Source organism: Mastigoproctus giganteus, chromosome 1, assembly GCF_048544385.1.
Source record: "Mastigoproctus giganteus isolate SK-2022 chromosome 1, ASM4854438v1, whole genome shotgun sequence".
Taxonomy (NCBI): domain Eukaryota; kingdom Metazoa; phylum Arthropoda; class Arachnida; order Uropygi; family Thelyphonidae; genus Mastigoproctus; species Mastigoproctus giganteus.
In genome coordinates this window covers 96,776,540-96,792,852 of record NC_143575.1, presented here as the reverse complement: position 1 = coordinate 96,792,852, position 16,313 = coordinate 96,776,540, and the positions used below count along the sequence as shown (strand labels likewise).

Here is a 16,313-nt window from a genome sequence, read left to right as displayed (position 1 = left end):
GCTTCCCATTTTGAATTTGCTGTCGGTATCATCATCAGTTGGTCCCGCTGTATAGAATTTAAATACTGTCTCAGACCATCGTAGTCGCCTTTACGAAAGCAATAACCCTTCCCTTTTCCCCTGATGGTAGTTACCTCTTTGAGTAAATCCCACTTCAGCACACTGCCACCTAGTGTGATCACTGCCACCTAGTGGTTCCTCTATCTGCTGATTTTTTATGCATGAAGAATCACTACTGATAATCAAATCAAGAGTGATTACTCCCTCTAGTTGCCTCCCGAACATGCTGATGTAGAAAACAATCATCCAATAAATCCACAAAAGCCTTGCTAGTGTGTGAGTGACCAACCAACAAATTCCAGTCAATATCTGGGAAATTAAAATCCCCCATTATAAGACTCTCTGGTTTACTGGCCCACTCTATTACCCTGTACAGTTTCTTATCATACTCATCAGAGTCATTAGGCCTATAGCACACTCCTACTCTCAATTTTGATCTTCAAATGCTTATATCACACCAAACTGACACGACACTGCATTGTCTAGCGATGTCGACTGGCTTCACTTCCTTGGATTTTATGTGTTTCTTAACTAATAGCATAACCCCTCCTCCCTTCCTATCCTGTCTATCCTTTCTCTAGACATTGTACTCCCCAAATTCTAGTGGTGCATTCCTTATATCTGTGTGACACCACATCTCTGATATCCCAACAATATCGGCCTTTGATGCTTTGAGCAATACCTCAAATTTATCAAAATTATTTACCAAACTCCTAGCATTGGTGTACACGCAAGTATACATGCACCTGTTCTTTTTCTTAGCTACCCTAACACAACCCATGTGTTTCCTTGTACCGCAATGACTCCCAGCAGTCTCTGAAATATTATGCGTCATTTTCCAGACTTCTGCTCATTCCAATAGAAGCAGTGCAAGAATCACTTTCACCTCTGCCAGTGGCTACTGTTAATCTATTAGTCCTTGTATCCCCCCCCCAAGCTAGTAGTTTTCCGACCCACCTAACACTGCCTCGATAGCAGCAGCAAATATTCTTGCACACTTTCTAATTAAGTGTATCCCATCCCTGTAGAAGCAGTCCCTTCTGTTAACAAGTACAGACCAGGTTTAAAAAAATTCTACCCCTTGAGCCTTACACAATCTTTCCAGGGCCGAATTGATAGACAAGGCTCTCATCATATACTCCCTCCTATCATGTCTGGGCAGAATTGCAGACACTTTCAAATTCAACCCTAATTCACGGCTTTTTTTTAACAGTGACCTGTACTTGTTAAGTAATTCTGCCGGTCTCCTACTCTTAATATCATTAGTGCCAATGTGTACAATTATATCACCTTTTGTGCCCTTAAAAGATGATATCCACTCTACAACGTCATCATCCTTTGCCCCTGTTCCTGTTCCACCTATCCTTTTTACAAAGCATGTTCCCCGTTTCTCTGACAATAGAGTCACCAACAATATTCACTAAAAGTGATCATCATGTCAGTATTAGAATGGTTGCAGCAGAACTCAATATGGACAAAGAAACAGTTAAATTCTAACTGAAATTTAGGCATAAGGAAAGCGTGTGCCAACATAGTGTCAAAAACTTTGAATGAAGATCAAAGAATGAGAAAACTCCAAGTCTGAGATGTTCTGGAAAAAAAACTGAAGAAGATCCAAGATCCAGACTTTTAGTACTGTAATTACTTGTGATGAAAGTTGGCTGTTCCAGTACAACCCAAAATCTAAGACAGTCAATGCAATGAAAAAAAAAAAAAAAAAAAAAAAAAGCATAGATGTCTAAATCAAAAATGAAAACCATGCTCCTTGTTTTTTTTTGATATTAAAGGAATTATTATGGCTGAATTAAGGTACAAAATTATAAGTTCCCGGATGCAGAATTTTGTGCTCATGAAAATGGGCAAGTTTCTTTGAAAATTTTTAATCTTTTTGATTAATTAACATATTAAATTATGTTTTACAAATAGTTTAAATAGTCTTAGTTCATTAGCTTATTTTTAAATTTAGCTAGTGATTTTGTAAGTTATGACTTACTATTCGTACCAATACTGTATGGGCGTTTTGGCATGAAATTGTATCGTGTAATGAGTAGTGCAGAGGAACAGTAGGTTTAAATTTCAATAAATAAGTAGCTTGAAGGTTCTAATCACTTGTTGGGCATACATCTTTACTGTGTTTAGCTAAAGAATTTTTAATTTTTAGCAAGGATATAACCAATTTAACATTACAATCATCATTACAGTATAGAGTAACGTATATCTTGAACTTCATAGAGTAAGGTATAACGTAAAACTAGATAGCATAATATGCATCACTGCATTTAGGAATATTTTAGTTTTGTCAATTAATCAATTAAATTGTATTTAAATAGAAATCATGCACCAGACTAGAGCAGAAAAACAACAAATGTTTGTAGACATTTCTAGAACAGAACCTGATCCAGCAAAGGAGGATGTCTTTGTGTGTGTGTGTGTGCTAGATGTAGAGAGTGCAAAGAAATTAGGTGCTGCATTTTGATGGGCATTTATGAGTTTGAAGAGTATGGTAGCCCTTGAATGAATTAAAATGAGGACTCATCAAGCTCTCAGCTGCCCAACTCAATGCCAGAGCACACTACTGGCCATAAGGACAACATAGCAGCCATCTTCAAGGCAGAATGTGCTGGTTCCACAGGAGCTAGTTATTGTTGGTAACTCTATTGTCAGGGAAAATGAAATATGTTGTGCAAGAAGGTAGGTGGAATAGGACCAGGGTATGTCTGCTAGGGGCAAAAGTAGATAACGTTGTAGGGCATATATCTTCTTTTAAGGGCACAAAAGGTGATACTGCTGTACACGTTAGCACTAATGATATTAAGAGTAAGAGATCTGAGAGCTTACTTAACAAGTACATGGCAATATTGGCAAAAGTCACGAGTTAGGACTGAATTTGAGTGTTTGCAATTCTGGCCAAGCATGATAGGAGGAAGTATATATTCAGAGCCTTGTCAATTAATTTGGCCCTGGACAGAATGTGCAAGGCTAGTGGGGTAGAATTTTTCTCTGTATGGTCTGTGCTTGTCAGCAGGAGAGATTGTTTGTAAAGGGATGGGAGACATTTGAACAGAAGAAAGGGTGCAAGAATATTTGCTGATGCTATTGAGGCAGTGATAGGTGGGTCAAAACACTATTAGCCTGGGGGGAATACACAGGTTAGGGGTGAAATTGATTCTTGCATTGCTATTACTGGTGTATGCAGCAGCCCGGAAAGCATAGTTTCTGCAATTTAATTCTAAAGCAAGCCATTAAAAACTATTTATTTTTATAAAAATACTGATTGGTTCCCAGTGCACTATCCTGTATATTTGAATATAACTTCTTTTGTTGCATCTCTATATGGTTAAAAGTTCTTCAATACTTACTATAACATCAAATTTAGCATATATATCAACCACTTTTCCTTGTTCATCAATTACAGGAAGTGCTGATACCCGCCTTTCAATAAACTGGTTTAAAGCTACAATAAGAGGTGTGCTGCACTTTGCCTGAAAAAAAAAAAAAAATTAACGTTAAAGAGTAAAAGCAACAGCAATTAATTATTACCATATACACTGGTGTTCAAAGAAAGTGCATAACCCCTTAAAATTGTAATTGTCATACGAATAATGTAAGTATAAGGCAATATTTCTTACAGATAGCACCAGATAAGATTGACATGCATAGGTGATGACGTAATATTGCATCAGCCGTTACTTTCAGCTATGTAAGCACGCTCTGGAAGAGTTGCAGTCATTCTTTGCTTGTGTCAGGATGGCAAGTTACATGCAGTTGACACAACAAAGAAAGAGTGCTACTGTTACTTTACGTGAGGAAGGATGTTTTTCTTGTCATATTGCTTAGTGTCTTGTAATCAGTCGACAGCGAGTAGATTTCTTTCCGAACTCAAGAATACTGGTTCTGCTGATAGGAAAAAAGGAACTGGATGCAAGCGAGTCTCTACCCCAAAACAGGACTGCGTTTTGAAGCAGTTATGCCTTTAAAAACCATAAAGCTTCTTTGTTTGAGTTGAAAAGAGAATGGAAAGAACATACAGGAGTGGTAGCAAGTGCAGTAATAGTCAGAAGACTGCCTCTTCAAAATTGGACTTGTAGCCCGTCGTCCTAAGAAGCCCCTCCTCACAAAAAATGAAAAAGGCCTGATTAATTTGGTGTAAGGAGCTTTTTTTTTTTTTTTTTTGGTAGTTGACGCATAGGCTTCTGTGGCCATAATGCACCTCCCAAGGTTTTTGCAGTACTTTGATCCATGCCCGAGGCAGGAATCGAACCCGCGACCTTTGGGTTGCCAGGCAGGCATTTTACCCAACCGGCTAACCCTGTCGGCTGGTGTAAGGAGCATATCAAATTGACCCCCAAGCAGTGGAAGTCAGTTATTTTTTCGGATGAGAAGAAATTCAACCTGCATGGCTCTGATGGGAAACAAATGATTCACTGTTGATGTGGTGAAGAATACCATCCAGACTGTATGGTGTCTATAGTGAAATTCCCTACCAGACAAATGATATGGAGTGCATTTCGTATTGCGGAGTACTTCCACAATATGAAATGAAATTGAAATTTTGTTCTGCCAAGTGAAATTGCCAGAACGAAACCAAAGACCCTTTGTGAACTTCAAGAAGCCATAATTCTGTTTGGAACCACAAACTATCAGTTGATTATCTTCAAAAATTGATCCTGTCAATGCCTTGACGGTGAAGCTGCTGTCATCAGAGCCAGAGGCAGTTCAACTAAATATTAGTTTGCACCTGGTGAACTTTTCATTTTGTTTTCTATTTAAAATGATAAACTGAAGCAAATTGAGCACTTCTGATAACATTTCAGCCATAATTGTCATGTTTACCAAAACATGTTGTATAAAGGTTGCAAATGCTCATTTTGGAATATTTTGAGAAAACCTATCAAATATTACTTAGCTTTGCCTTAACTATTAATAAATATCTTTTGTTTATATTTCTAGTTTTGATGCTGGTCATTAATGTAACATGCCATAGCAAAAAAGGGTTATAAATGTGAAAAAATTACTAAGTGATGCACTTTCTTTGAACACCAGTGTATAGGCTTAGGAAGCAAGAACAAGCATAGTTATCAGATTTTCCTAGCATAAAACACACACACACACACACACACACACACACACACACACACACACACACTGGATTTTGCTTTACAAGAGTGGTTTCAGACAGTTTTTAACAGAGAATGACAATATGGTGCAATAATCAATAGCAAATTCTAAATGGGAAGCATTCAGGGAAGTAATCATGGATGCTACTAGGCTTTTCATACCAACTAAGAGATACTATTTCAGGTTTAGAACTGAATGGATGTAGGATGAACTGATGAGGCATTAGCATTAGCACATTGGTCCTTGAGGTTGTCACAGACATTCTCTCAGATATGCCAGACAAGCTGTTCTTGCTACCTGGGAGTCTAAAACGCTGATGGAACTGATATTCGGGTGACACTCAAGTCAAAGTGGACCCAATTTCGGCGAAGTCCGGACGGTCTATGACAGCCAAATCCTCTGCTTGCACCTTCACGATAGTGGGACTGTTAGTAATCCTGGGTATAACCTTCATGCACAAGTACATGGTGGGTGACCACCCAGGTGTGAACCAACTTAAGCAGGGGTCGAGGTGTGGCCCCCCACACCACATTGAGGAACGCCGCCCCTCTATGTTACCAGGCAGTACTAAGTGGTAGATGACTCTCATCAACCGGTGAAATACCACCACTTTGCTTATTGGAGGCTTGAAGTGGTGGAACCCATGTTTAGTCTCTAGAGCTACGTTCCGGCCAACCCTTCCCTATCTCTTCCATCATGCAGTATGATTGATGATTTTTGAGGTTATGATGAAATGTCGTGGCGAGATCCAATATTCCTTACATTTCGAGGGTACAGCTCTAAAACGGTGTTCGCAGGCCGGCCGCTAGTTAGTACACCGGACTGAACCTATTGGTAACTCTCTAGGAAGCTTCCGGATCAGCTAGTGTATAATCTTGCTACCTCTACTCTGCCAGATAGTGACTGGAGGGAGTCCGAGTAGTGTGTATGCGGGGCGCATTGTCGAGGCCACGTTATGTCAAGGAACTGGGTATATTCTTACCACATGTACGCCATATCCAAAAATTTCATTACTTCATACAGCATGTCCCACCCACTTTTTCTTACAATTGAATACACCATGAATTGTCAAAATAATAGAGCAAGCTTATCTGCGAAAAGATCTAAACCTCCCAAGGACTTCCTAATTCATTTCACAAATATACGTGGTCTCAATTCTAATCTCAACGATGTCCATTTCCACTTGCAGTCTTCCAAACCCCATGTACTTTTTCTGACTGAATCTCAGTTATCAGTTGATTCAACTACTGCTCATCTCAGATGTCCAAATTATTTGCTGTATGATTCCTTTCGCCTCAAAGGTGGTACTTGTGCATATGTCCGTCCTGATATTCCCTGTCAGAGACTTGGCAATTTGGAATCTCCTCTCTTTGATCTTCTCTGGCTTAAAATCTCTCTGCTTCATTGTGTAAAATTCATCTGTTGTCTCTACTGTACTCCCAACTCCACTAATCACTTGGAGCTCTTTGACTTCCTCTCTTTGCAACTTGACTTTCTCCAGTCCAACTTTCCTAACAGTGAGGTAATTTTCCTTGGTGATTTTAACGTTCACAACTCCAGCTGGCTTCCGTTTTCTAGTCACACCGACCCAGCAGGTCGAGATGCTGAGGCTTTTGCAATTACTAATGACCTAGCACAGATTGTTCATTTACCTACAAGAATACCGGACAATCCTAATCATACAGCCAATACGCTTGATCTTTTTCTCACAAACAACCCTCCTAAGTACAAGGTTGAAGTGAGAGGTCCTTTAGGCACTTCAGATTACAACTTGGTGATTGTCTCTTCTCCAATGGAACCTTTATCTCATGGCTATTCCCAACCTCGTATTGTTTGGCATTACAAGAATGCAAAATGGGATGACCTGCGAGACTTCTTTTCTTCTTTTCCTTGGTCTGATTACTGTTTCAAAACTTCTGATGTCAACGTTTGCTCAGATCGTGTCTGTGAAATTATTCTTGCAGGAATGGAATCCTTTATCCCACACTCCACTTTAAAATCTCGTCCTTTATCTAAACCTTGGTTTTCCAATAAATGTGCTATGGCTGTCCAAGAGAAGAACGTTGCATATCGTAATTGGCTTGTTTCTAATTCTTCAGTTTCATTTTCTGCCTACACCAAAGCTCGCAACAATTGTAAAGCAGTTATTAATCAGTCCAAACTAGAGTTTGAACAGGCTAAGAGTAGAAAACTTGCTTCTTGCCCTAATGGTAGCCGAGCATTCTGGTCTCTTGCCAAAGCTATTGGCCGCAACTTTTGCCCATCTCTGCTCCCACCTCTGTCCAAACCAGATGGTTCTGTTGTCACTTCAGCCAAGGATAAAGCTGACCTGCTAGCATCCCATTTTTCTTCGAGCTCATGTATTAATGATCTTGGTAAAACACCTCCCACCATTCCTAACACACTCCATTCAATGCCTCCTGTGGTCTTCCGTCAAAAGGATATCAGAAGGATTTTGATGAATCTTTATGCTAAGAAAGCTCCAGGTCCTGATGGTATTTCTCCACTTGTTCTCAAAACCTGTGCTCCTGAACTTACTCCTATTCTTTGCCGCCTTTTTTCACTTTCTTATTCCAAAGGTGTTTTTCCTTCTGCTTGGAAATTTGCTCATATCCAGTCAGTTCCTAAAAATGGTGACATCCAATTATCCCTCCCATCCAATTATCGTCCCATTGCAATTACCTCTACTCTTTCTAAAGTAATGGAGAAATCAATTAACCACCAACTCTTAAACTACCTAGAAACCTTCCGTCTGATCAACGATCGCCAGTATGGATTCCGTCAGTGTCGATCCACTGGTGATATTCTGGCTTATGTTACCCATTTATGGACTAATTCAATGGAAAGGTTTGGTGAAACACAAGTAGTTGCTCTTGACATCTCAAAGGCTTTTGATCGTGTTTGGCATAAAGGTCTTCTAAACAAGCTTCCATCTTATGGTTTGCCAACTGTTTTTAGTAATTGGTTATCCAGTTTTCTCTCTGATCGCTCATTGAGAGTGATGGTAGATGGCTCTCTGTCTTCTAACTTCTCCACTAATGCCGGTGTCCCCCAAGGTTCAGTTCTTTCCCCCACTCTTTTCCTCTTGTATATCAATGACCTTCTTCCATTGACTGGAAATCCTATCCATAGTTTTGCCGATGACAGCACATTGCATTCAACTTTCCATTTTGAGAAACCTTGTCCAGCTCAATCAGCTTAAAGTTCTCGAAAATCTGCTGCCAATTCCTTAAATGCCGATCTTCAGGTAATTCTCCAGTGGGGCAAAGACAACTTAGTTGATTTCAACCCTTCTAAAACTCAATCTTGTCTTATATCTCGCAAAAAGGATTCTTCTGCTCCTATGCTTATCTTTAGTGACACTCCGATTTCTAGGCAAAGTGATATATCTCTTTTGGGGATTACCCTGACTTCTAATCTCTCTTGGCACAAGCACATTACAAATATTGCTTCCTCTGCATCTAAAAAACTTGGTTTTCTCTTTCGCTCTCGGCGTTACTTTTCTCCCAAACAGCTGCTCACTCTGTATAAATCGCAAATCCGCCCTGCCATGGAATATTGTTCTCACATCTGGGGTGGTGCCCCCAAAACCTCTCTCAGGCTTCTCGATTCCATTCAGAAGAGGGCAGTTAGGTTAATTAATGATTCATCTCTAACAGAGTCTCTCCACTCGCTTTCTCATAGACGCACTGTTTCTGCTGCATGCCTCTTCTACAGATACTTCCATGGGCACTGTTCTTCTGAATTGGCTTCTATAATTCCCGCTCTCTCTTTCAAAACAGTCCGAACATGTGCCGCCACCAGCCAACATCCATTTACTGTCCAACTTCAAACCCACAGAACCAACTTTTCATCTTCCTCATTTATTCATTCAACTGCCGTTTTCTGGAACAACCTTCCTTCATACGTATTTCCTGAAAATTACAATCTACAGAAGTTCAAGTCCAATATCAACAAATATCGTCTTTCGTCTTCTCAACCTCCAACCCAAGCACGGTACTAAGTACTATAGGTTATAATACCTCTCGTGTTTGGGGTTCTCATAAAAAAAAAAAAAAAAAAAAAAGATGCAAGAAAGCAAGCTTATACAGCATTAGCATGGGGGGGGGGACCTTCCTATTTCACCTCTCCATTCACTCAAAACTTTGTCTAGTTCCTTTAATTTATTTAAGCTATCAAGTTCCACAATGACAGATGGAAGTTTGTTCCAGCAATGAACCACCTGCAACTAAAGGCAAATTTTCACACATCTATTCTGCAACTCTCCTTCCTCACTTTGAATTTATGCCCCCTCAAGTGCGTAATATAAGCAAGAGGAAGAATCCCATCAACATTAAGCTTGCTCAAACCATTCAAGGCCATATACACCTCAGTTAGATCACTTTGCAGTTGCCCAGTGACCAGACTCAGAAATTTGTAGAACATAAGCCTTTTTTGGCATCCCTTTGTTCCAGTCTCATTGCCCTTCTCTGTACTTGTTACAGCAGCTCTATATCCTTCCTAAAATTAGGCTTCTAGACCTGTACTCAAGGTGTGGCCTGACTACTGCCTTATACAAAGGGGTAATCACCTCCTTATCTCTGCTAGCAAAGTTCCTGTATATCATTGACAAGACCCCGTGAGCTGCTCTGGCAGCCTGTCTGCACTGCTCATAAAAACTTCATATCTGACTGCACAATTATCCCCAGGTCTTTTACATACTCTGGTACCCCGAGTGTAGTACCCCACAGTTGGTACACTACTCTGGAGTTACTGCTACCCATATGCAGTACTTTTCATTTGTCAATGTTAAACTTAAGTTGCCACTTCTCAGCCCATCTGCCCAATTTTTCTGGATCCTGTTGCAGCAGTGTAATGTCATTAACAACTCTGCCAACCTTTATATGACCTTCAAACCTGGACAATAAGCCTGATATACCTTCATCAATATCATACATCAAAAGATAATACTGATCAAAGAAAGTTCATCATATTACAAGTACGAGCCTCAGACCACACTAGAGACCTCTATTCATAGACTATAACTGGAGTGTGCCTTAATATGACAAGAAGACGATCCCACACAAAAGACCAGACATAACCTTCACTGATAGCAGTGCCCAAAACCAACAACCTCCATAAAACATATAAGAAATGATCAGAAAGTACTGAAACCTAAAGCAGGTAGTCAAAGATATGTGGTATATGGAACAAATAATGACCATCCTAATCACAGTGTCAACTATCGGCATTGTGCCAAATGCCTCCATAAGAACCTAACAGCTATAGGTCTACCAGAGAACACTTAAATGGAACTAGAGACAGATGCAATCTTCAACGGCTGTAGGAGTGGAAGAGAATTCCTCAACCACCAATAATAACAGTAAATAACCTGACACAACCAACCACCCCATGCACTTGGTATCAGTACCCATCATGGGATGGAAAAATCCCTATAACGGAGAAAAAGTTTTTATAATAATAATAATTATTATTATCTTCCAACAATGTCAAATGCAAGAAGCCGACAGAGCATTTTTGTGAAAAAATTCTTAATTAGATCGGGGTTCGAGCCCGTCACCACCAAATACGGAGGATGCGGAAAGGTCAGGGAATGACCACCGCATATCCCGGAGCAATATGGCCATAGCTGCTAATGCTCCTAAAAAACAAAAAACAAAAGCCACATTTTGATCCTTATATGGATCTCATTTATGGACAGGTATACACTGCTAAGAGCCAAATAATCTAGCAACGATATATACCCATATGTGAGAAAGTGCAATAAGTGAAGGAGACATGGTTAAAGATAGGGCAAAAGCTTCAAACTATGAGTTAATTCATTCCTAGTTAATTCGACTTTACGAGTTAATTCGTTCCTAGCGCGGGCTCGTAAAGCGGAAATTTATTTCCCATAGACATGAGGTTAAAAATAGGAATGGCATCTCCTTAGCTAGGTGGGCAGGAGCAGTAGTGCGTAGCACACGCTTCTTGATTTAGACTGGGGTTCGAGCCCGTGACCACCAAATACGGAGGATGCGGAAGGTCAGGAAATGATCAACACATATCCATAGCCCGGATAAAGGGGTGAGGGTTGGCATCAAGAAGGGCATCTGGCTGTAAAAATTGCATGCCAAAACAATAAAAACACTGACCCCATATATAATGGGAAAAAGCGAGGACAAAAAAAAAAATAAATAAAAAAATATGTTAAAAATATGGGTTACGTTCTCAACATTGAAATTAGTTAGCTAATTAGTTTATGTTTAAACAATGATTGATTTATCGAAAGAAATGAAAATGTAGTCTGAAAATCAAGCAAATTATAATAATAGAGAAATTATTTATGACTTACAAAATGTTAAAGAATGTTTATTCTTCATCATCGTCAAATAAATGCAAACTCGTTGATTACTCATTATTGGCTCGGCACTCGGTTTGTTGCACAAGGAGCTCTCTTCTTCAGAAATGCTTCAAGAGCTGTTGTTTCCAAGATAATCTTCTCTTTTAATTATAAATTTCACGATTGCATGCATAAGCATTTTTTAACAGCACACACAAATTGAAACTAACATGATTCGTGTGGAGTAACAAGTTTACGAATCTTAAAAAAAAGAAAAGGAATGAAGAGAAGATTCTGAATATTTATTTGTTTTTTATATGATTGAAGATTTCAGTAAAGGGAAAACACATTTCACCATAATAACGTAAAAAAACTACACAATTCCAGCTATCTGCGTTTTCGAAAATGCAAGAAGATCGAGTTTGCTACCCGTTTATAATTAGATGCACTAACAGAAAAGCCCAATAAATCAGAAAGTACAAATTGTTTTTATTGTTTTATGGTCGTGACCTCGAGAAATGTGCTTTAGAAAAAAATCACAAAACGGAACATATGATAACGATGAACGTGTAGTGCATTTTAATGATTTCAATTGGTAACTAATACAATTTACAAACCAAGCTCACGACCTTTTATATGGCCTTGAGGTCACGCTTGTGACCTTAAAAATGACATTTTAGAGAGATAAATATATTAGTTATACAGTGCAATTTAACTTCCGAAATCTTGAAACGAATTACCAAAAAAACAATGCATTATTGGGTTCACATTATGATATTTTAACGATACAATGGTGTCTCTGGAACTGATTACTATGGTAAAGTGGGGTACACTGTATTGTATAGCTATGCACGTGGTTTGGAATGTGGTATTTATGAATTTTTAACATTCATATTTTGAAATTAATGTTAATATTTTCGATTTTGTTGATACTTGATACTTGGAGGAAAAAACTCGTAAACCCGAGAACACGTAAAGCAAGAACTGCCTGTATATGGTTATTGCATATGCTAGGCATAGGCGCTTTCTAAACATAGCTATGAGCAAACTGGGTTTGCTACTTAGCACAATGATCTCATATTGGATTTGATTTGATTTTGGTTTTTATGGTGCAAGGGTGACTAACGCAATGATGCGCCAAGTCCAATATTTAAAAATAATATATCAGTACAGGTGGTCCTCGATTAACGCGATTAATTCGTCCCACGAGCGCATCGAGCAAAACGGAAACGCGTTAATCGAATATCATAACCAATAGGAAAAATTATAATTGGTCCTTGACCTTCTGGAATGTCCATAAAGAATTTTAAAAATACCTTTTAAATAACTTTTTAACTGTATATAATGTAAAAGATAATGAAAATAATTATGGAATTAAATGTTTATTGCATAAAACAGCAGTTCTTAAACTGTGCGCTGCAGAATATTTTAAATTTTCGAGGGAAACACAGCGATACTCGACGTCTGTCGGACACCGCGCGAACTACTAGCTCGAGGTAGTTCACAGTTTCAGCATTTCTTATTAAGTTGTTTGGACCTAACTACTAAACAAAACTGTTAGGTATTTCTTTTGGTCTGGGTGCGCCTTAAAAAAATTACTGAGACATAAAGGTGCTGTGAACCGAGAAAGTTTGGGAACCTCTGACATAAAATACACAATGAAGAAATTACTGTTGCGGAAATATTTGAACAGTGTTGACTTTCTCTTTTCATCAATCAATTTCCGATAGCCGACAACAATCTTCTCTGGGCCCTGGCAAAATAAATATCGCAGAGAACATCAAACCTTTTGTTTGAGGTTCTATGCGATACGAAAGATTTCATCTAATTCTTTTACCGTTATCTCCTTCACGGTAACATTTTCATCTGACTCATTTAAAAATTTGAATTTTTAAATGCAAGTCTGCATTGACTTTATTAGCAGGAGACAAACAAGTCTTCTTACGATGGTTGATGGAACACACCGAGGTGGGCAGCAGGCAAACGTTTGTTTATTGACTGTATGACTCGCGGTAAGTTTAACGCGCGATTCAAATCTTTTTCAATTATCGCATAAAAAAAAAAAAAAGATCGCGTTAACTGGAAATTTGCATCGTGTAAAGTGAAAAGTGGTATCATTTTTCAAATAGTGTTAACTGAATATTGCGTTAATCGAACTTGTGTTATGCGAGGCCTAGCTGTATATACAAATGGCTATAAGACAAGTAAATTTATATAAAAATAAATTCAGGTAAAAGAGAAATATATATGATGCAAGATAAAAATATTTATATACACGTATAAAAGTTTGTGATTTTTAAAAAGTTAAAAACTGCAGACATATTGTCTCTGTCGGTTAAAATCTGACATGTATAAGGCTCAGTCAGATGCTTAAAACCACTAAAACATAAACAGTGTGCATTTAAAAATCTAGGACAATCAATAAGGACATCTTTCAATGTTAAAATGTGTCACAAGGCTCACACATAGGATGGTCTTCAGCCCTCAGCAGAAAAGCATGCATCAAATGACTGTGTCCTATGAGGAGCTGAGCTAGAACAACTTCTTCTTTTCGGTTCCTGTGCAGATTAGACTGTTAGTGGCAGATTACAGGCTTTATCTGAAAGAGCTTGTTTGTAACCTCCCCATGCCAAGATTGTTGCTACTGGGAGAGTAATGTAACGTGTATCACCTGCCTGTAGTCTGTATAGGGGACTAACAGGCAAGGGGTTCTGGTGATCTAGCTGAAGCTTGTTTGTTTGTTATTTGGTTTTTAGGAGCATTAGCAACTAAGGCCATATTGCTCCGGGATATGCGGTGGTCATTCCCTGACCTTTCCGCATCCTCCGTATTTGGTGGTGACTGGCTCGAACCCCGATCTAATCAAGAAGTGTGTGCTACGCACTGCTGCTCGTTCCCACCTGGCTACGGATGCGCCTTCTGGCCAGTTCATTACCCCTGATCCCAATGTGGCTTGGGATTCAGCAGGAACGGAGGTTGAATGAACGCTCAGATAGAGAATATAAGGTCTGCTGGATCCTCATCCTAGATAAAGCCTGCAGTATACCCAGAGCGTCAGTATACACCTTTGGTACTTGTGAGTTTTAATGTGGCCCAAGGCTAATTGTATAGCATACAACTCAGCTGTATATATGCTGCATTCATGGGAAATCTTCCCAGATATAGTGTGATCTGGGAAGATGGCAGCAGATCCGACAGATGACTCTGACTTCAATTCATCAATAAAGACAGGCAAGAAGTCAGGGTACTGGGCTCGGTGGCCAGCATACAGTTGTCGATAGACAGAAGGTGGGGTGGTGGCCTTACCCCAATTTTTGATGGAGAAGTCGCATGACGATAGGTAAGCATGCCAGGGTGGAAGTAGTTCTTTTGGTGACTGGGCAACATTGTCTACTGTAATGTTGAGTTCTCTGAGCAGCTCTTGGACATGGATACCAAAGGGATGGTTGGCAGTCGGACAGGTGTTATAAAGAGTTTCCCATCTTGGCTTGAAGACATGTCCACATAGGGTTGTCTGGCAGGGATTTCAATTTAAAAGTATATTTTAGTAACAATTGCTTTCATCGCAGGGACAGTGCAGTTCACCTGCTTTGATGTATAAACTCTGGACAGGAGAAGCCCCAATAGCAATACAGTTGGCTTGGTGGTGAACTGGGTCTGGCCGATGCGTACACTTGGGACCCATAGTCTAATTTAAATCGGACAAGTGCACGATAAAAGCGGACTAAAGTGCAGTGGTCTGCACTCCATTCATTGGAGGAGATGGCACGTAAAAGGTTTCAATACCCTCGGCAATTTGTCCACAGTTGACGGATATGTGGTAAAAATGTCAACTTCCTACTGAGTATGAATCACAAGAATTTTTGCCTCGGGTGCTACTGGAATTATGTTTTGTCCAGACTTCAGTTCTGGTTCAGGATGAAGGTTCCATTTGTGACAAAAGTGTATGCAGATGGTCTTCTGAGGTGAGAACCTGAAACCATTAGCCACTGCCTCATATTGGGGAAGCACTACATACAGAAAAAACTATACCCAACACATACAATGACCTTATATAGATTTCATAGCTTGAGGCTTTTTCCCTAGACTTAATTATGTCTATTTCACTTATTGCTCCATCTCACATATTGTGGATATTTCTTGTCACACATTACTGCTGTGATCAAAGGGATGGCTGAGCGGCAGAAAACAGAGAGTAGTTATTAATGGTCACTCTCTCTTGGACTTATGTTATTAGTGGAGTCACTCAGGGTTCAACCCTGGGCTTCAACATTTACTAACAATATTTATGAAGGCATATTGAGTTTAAAGTGTAAGTGTGCAGATGATACACAGGTTGGCACGGTGGTTGGTTAATGAAAAGAATTAGGGAATGCTACTCTAACAAGACAGAGAAATTAGGCAGATTGGCTGAGAAGAGGCAATTAAGGTCTAATGGCAATAAATGCAAGGTACTGCATTTGGATAGCAGTAATACCAATTAACATACTAACTTCTGTGTGGTACTACCACACAGAAGTTAGTGAAAAATGAAAAGTCCTAGTGATAATTGCACAGTCCAACAAAGTTCTCTGAGTGGTTCTGATAGGCTGCTAGGACAGCACACAAGGTTTTGTTGATGATATAAAAACCCTTTGCCAGCAGATACAAGGAGGTGATTATCCCATTGTATAATGCAAAGGATAGGTTGCACCTGGAGCTTACTAGGTATAATGGAGATCAGAAGATCTCTATTATACACATTTTAGGTATAATAGAGATCTTCTGGGAGAGATGCAGAAAAGAGCAACGAGAGTATAGAAATGAATTCAGT

At 39.3% G+C, this 16,313-nt stretch overlaps 1 protein-coding gene across 6 annotated transcripts in view; it reads right to left on the bottom strand.

Annotated features, from left to right (window-relative positions):
• Positions 1 to 16,313, bottom strand: part of LOC150091024 (5'-AMP-activated protein kinase subunit gamma-1-like) — a 500,398-nt gene that overhangs the window by 55,207 nt on the left and 428,878 nt on the right. For all 6 annotated transcript variants that reach the window (XM_090373902.1, XM_090373912.1, XM_090373921.1 and 3 more), the window contains one exon: positions 3,420 to 3,542. In XM_090373902.1, coding sequence (XP_090230028.1) covers positions 3,420 to 3,542 — 123 coding nt within the window. The remainder of the gene's footprint in view (positions 1 to 3,419; positions 3,543 to 16,313) is intronic.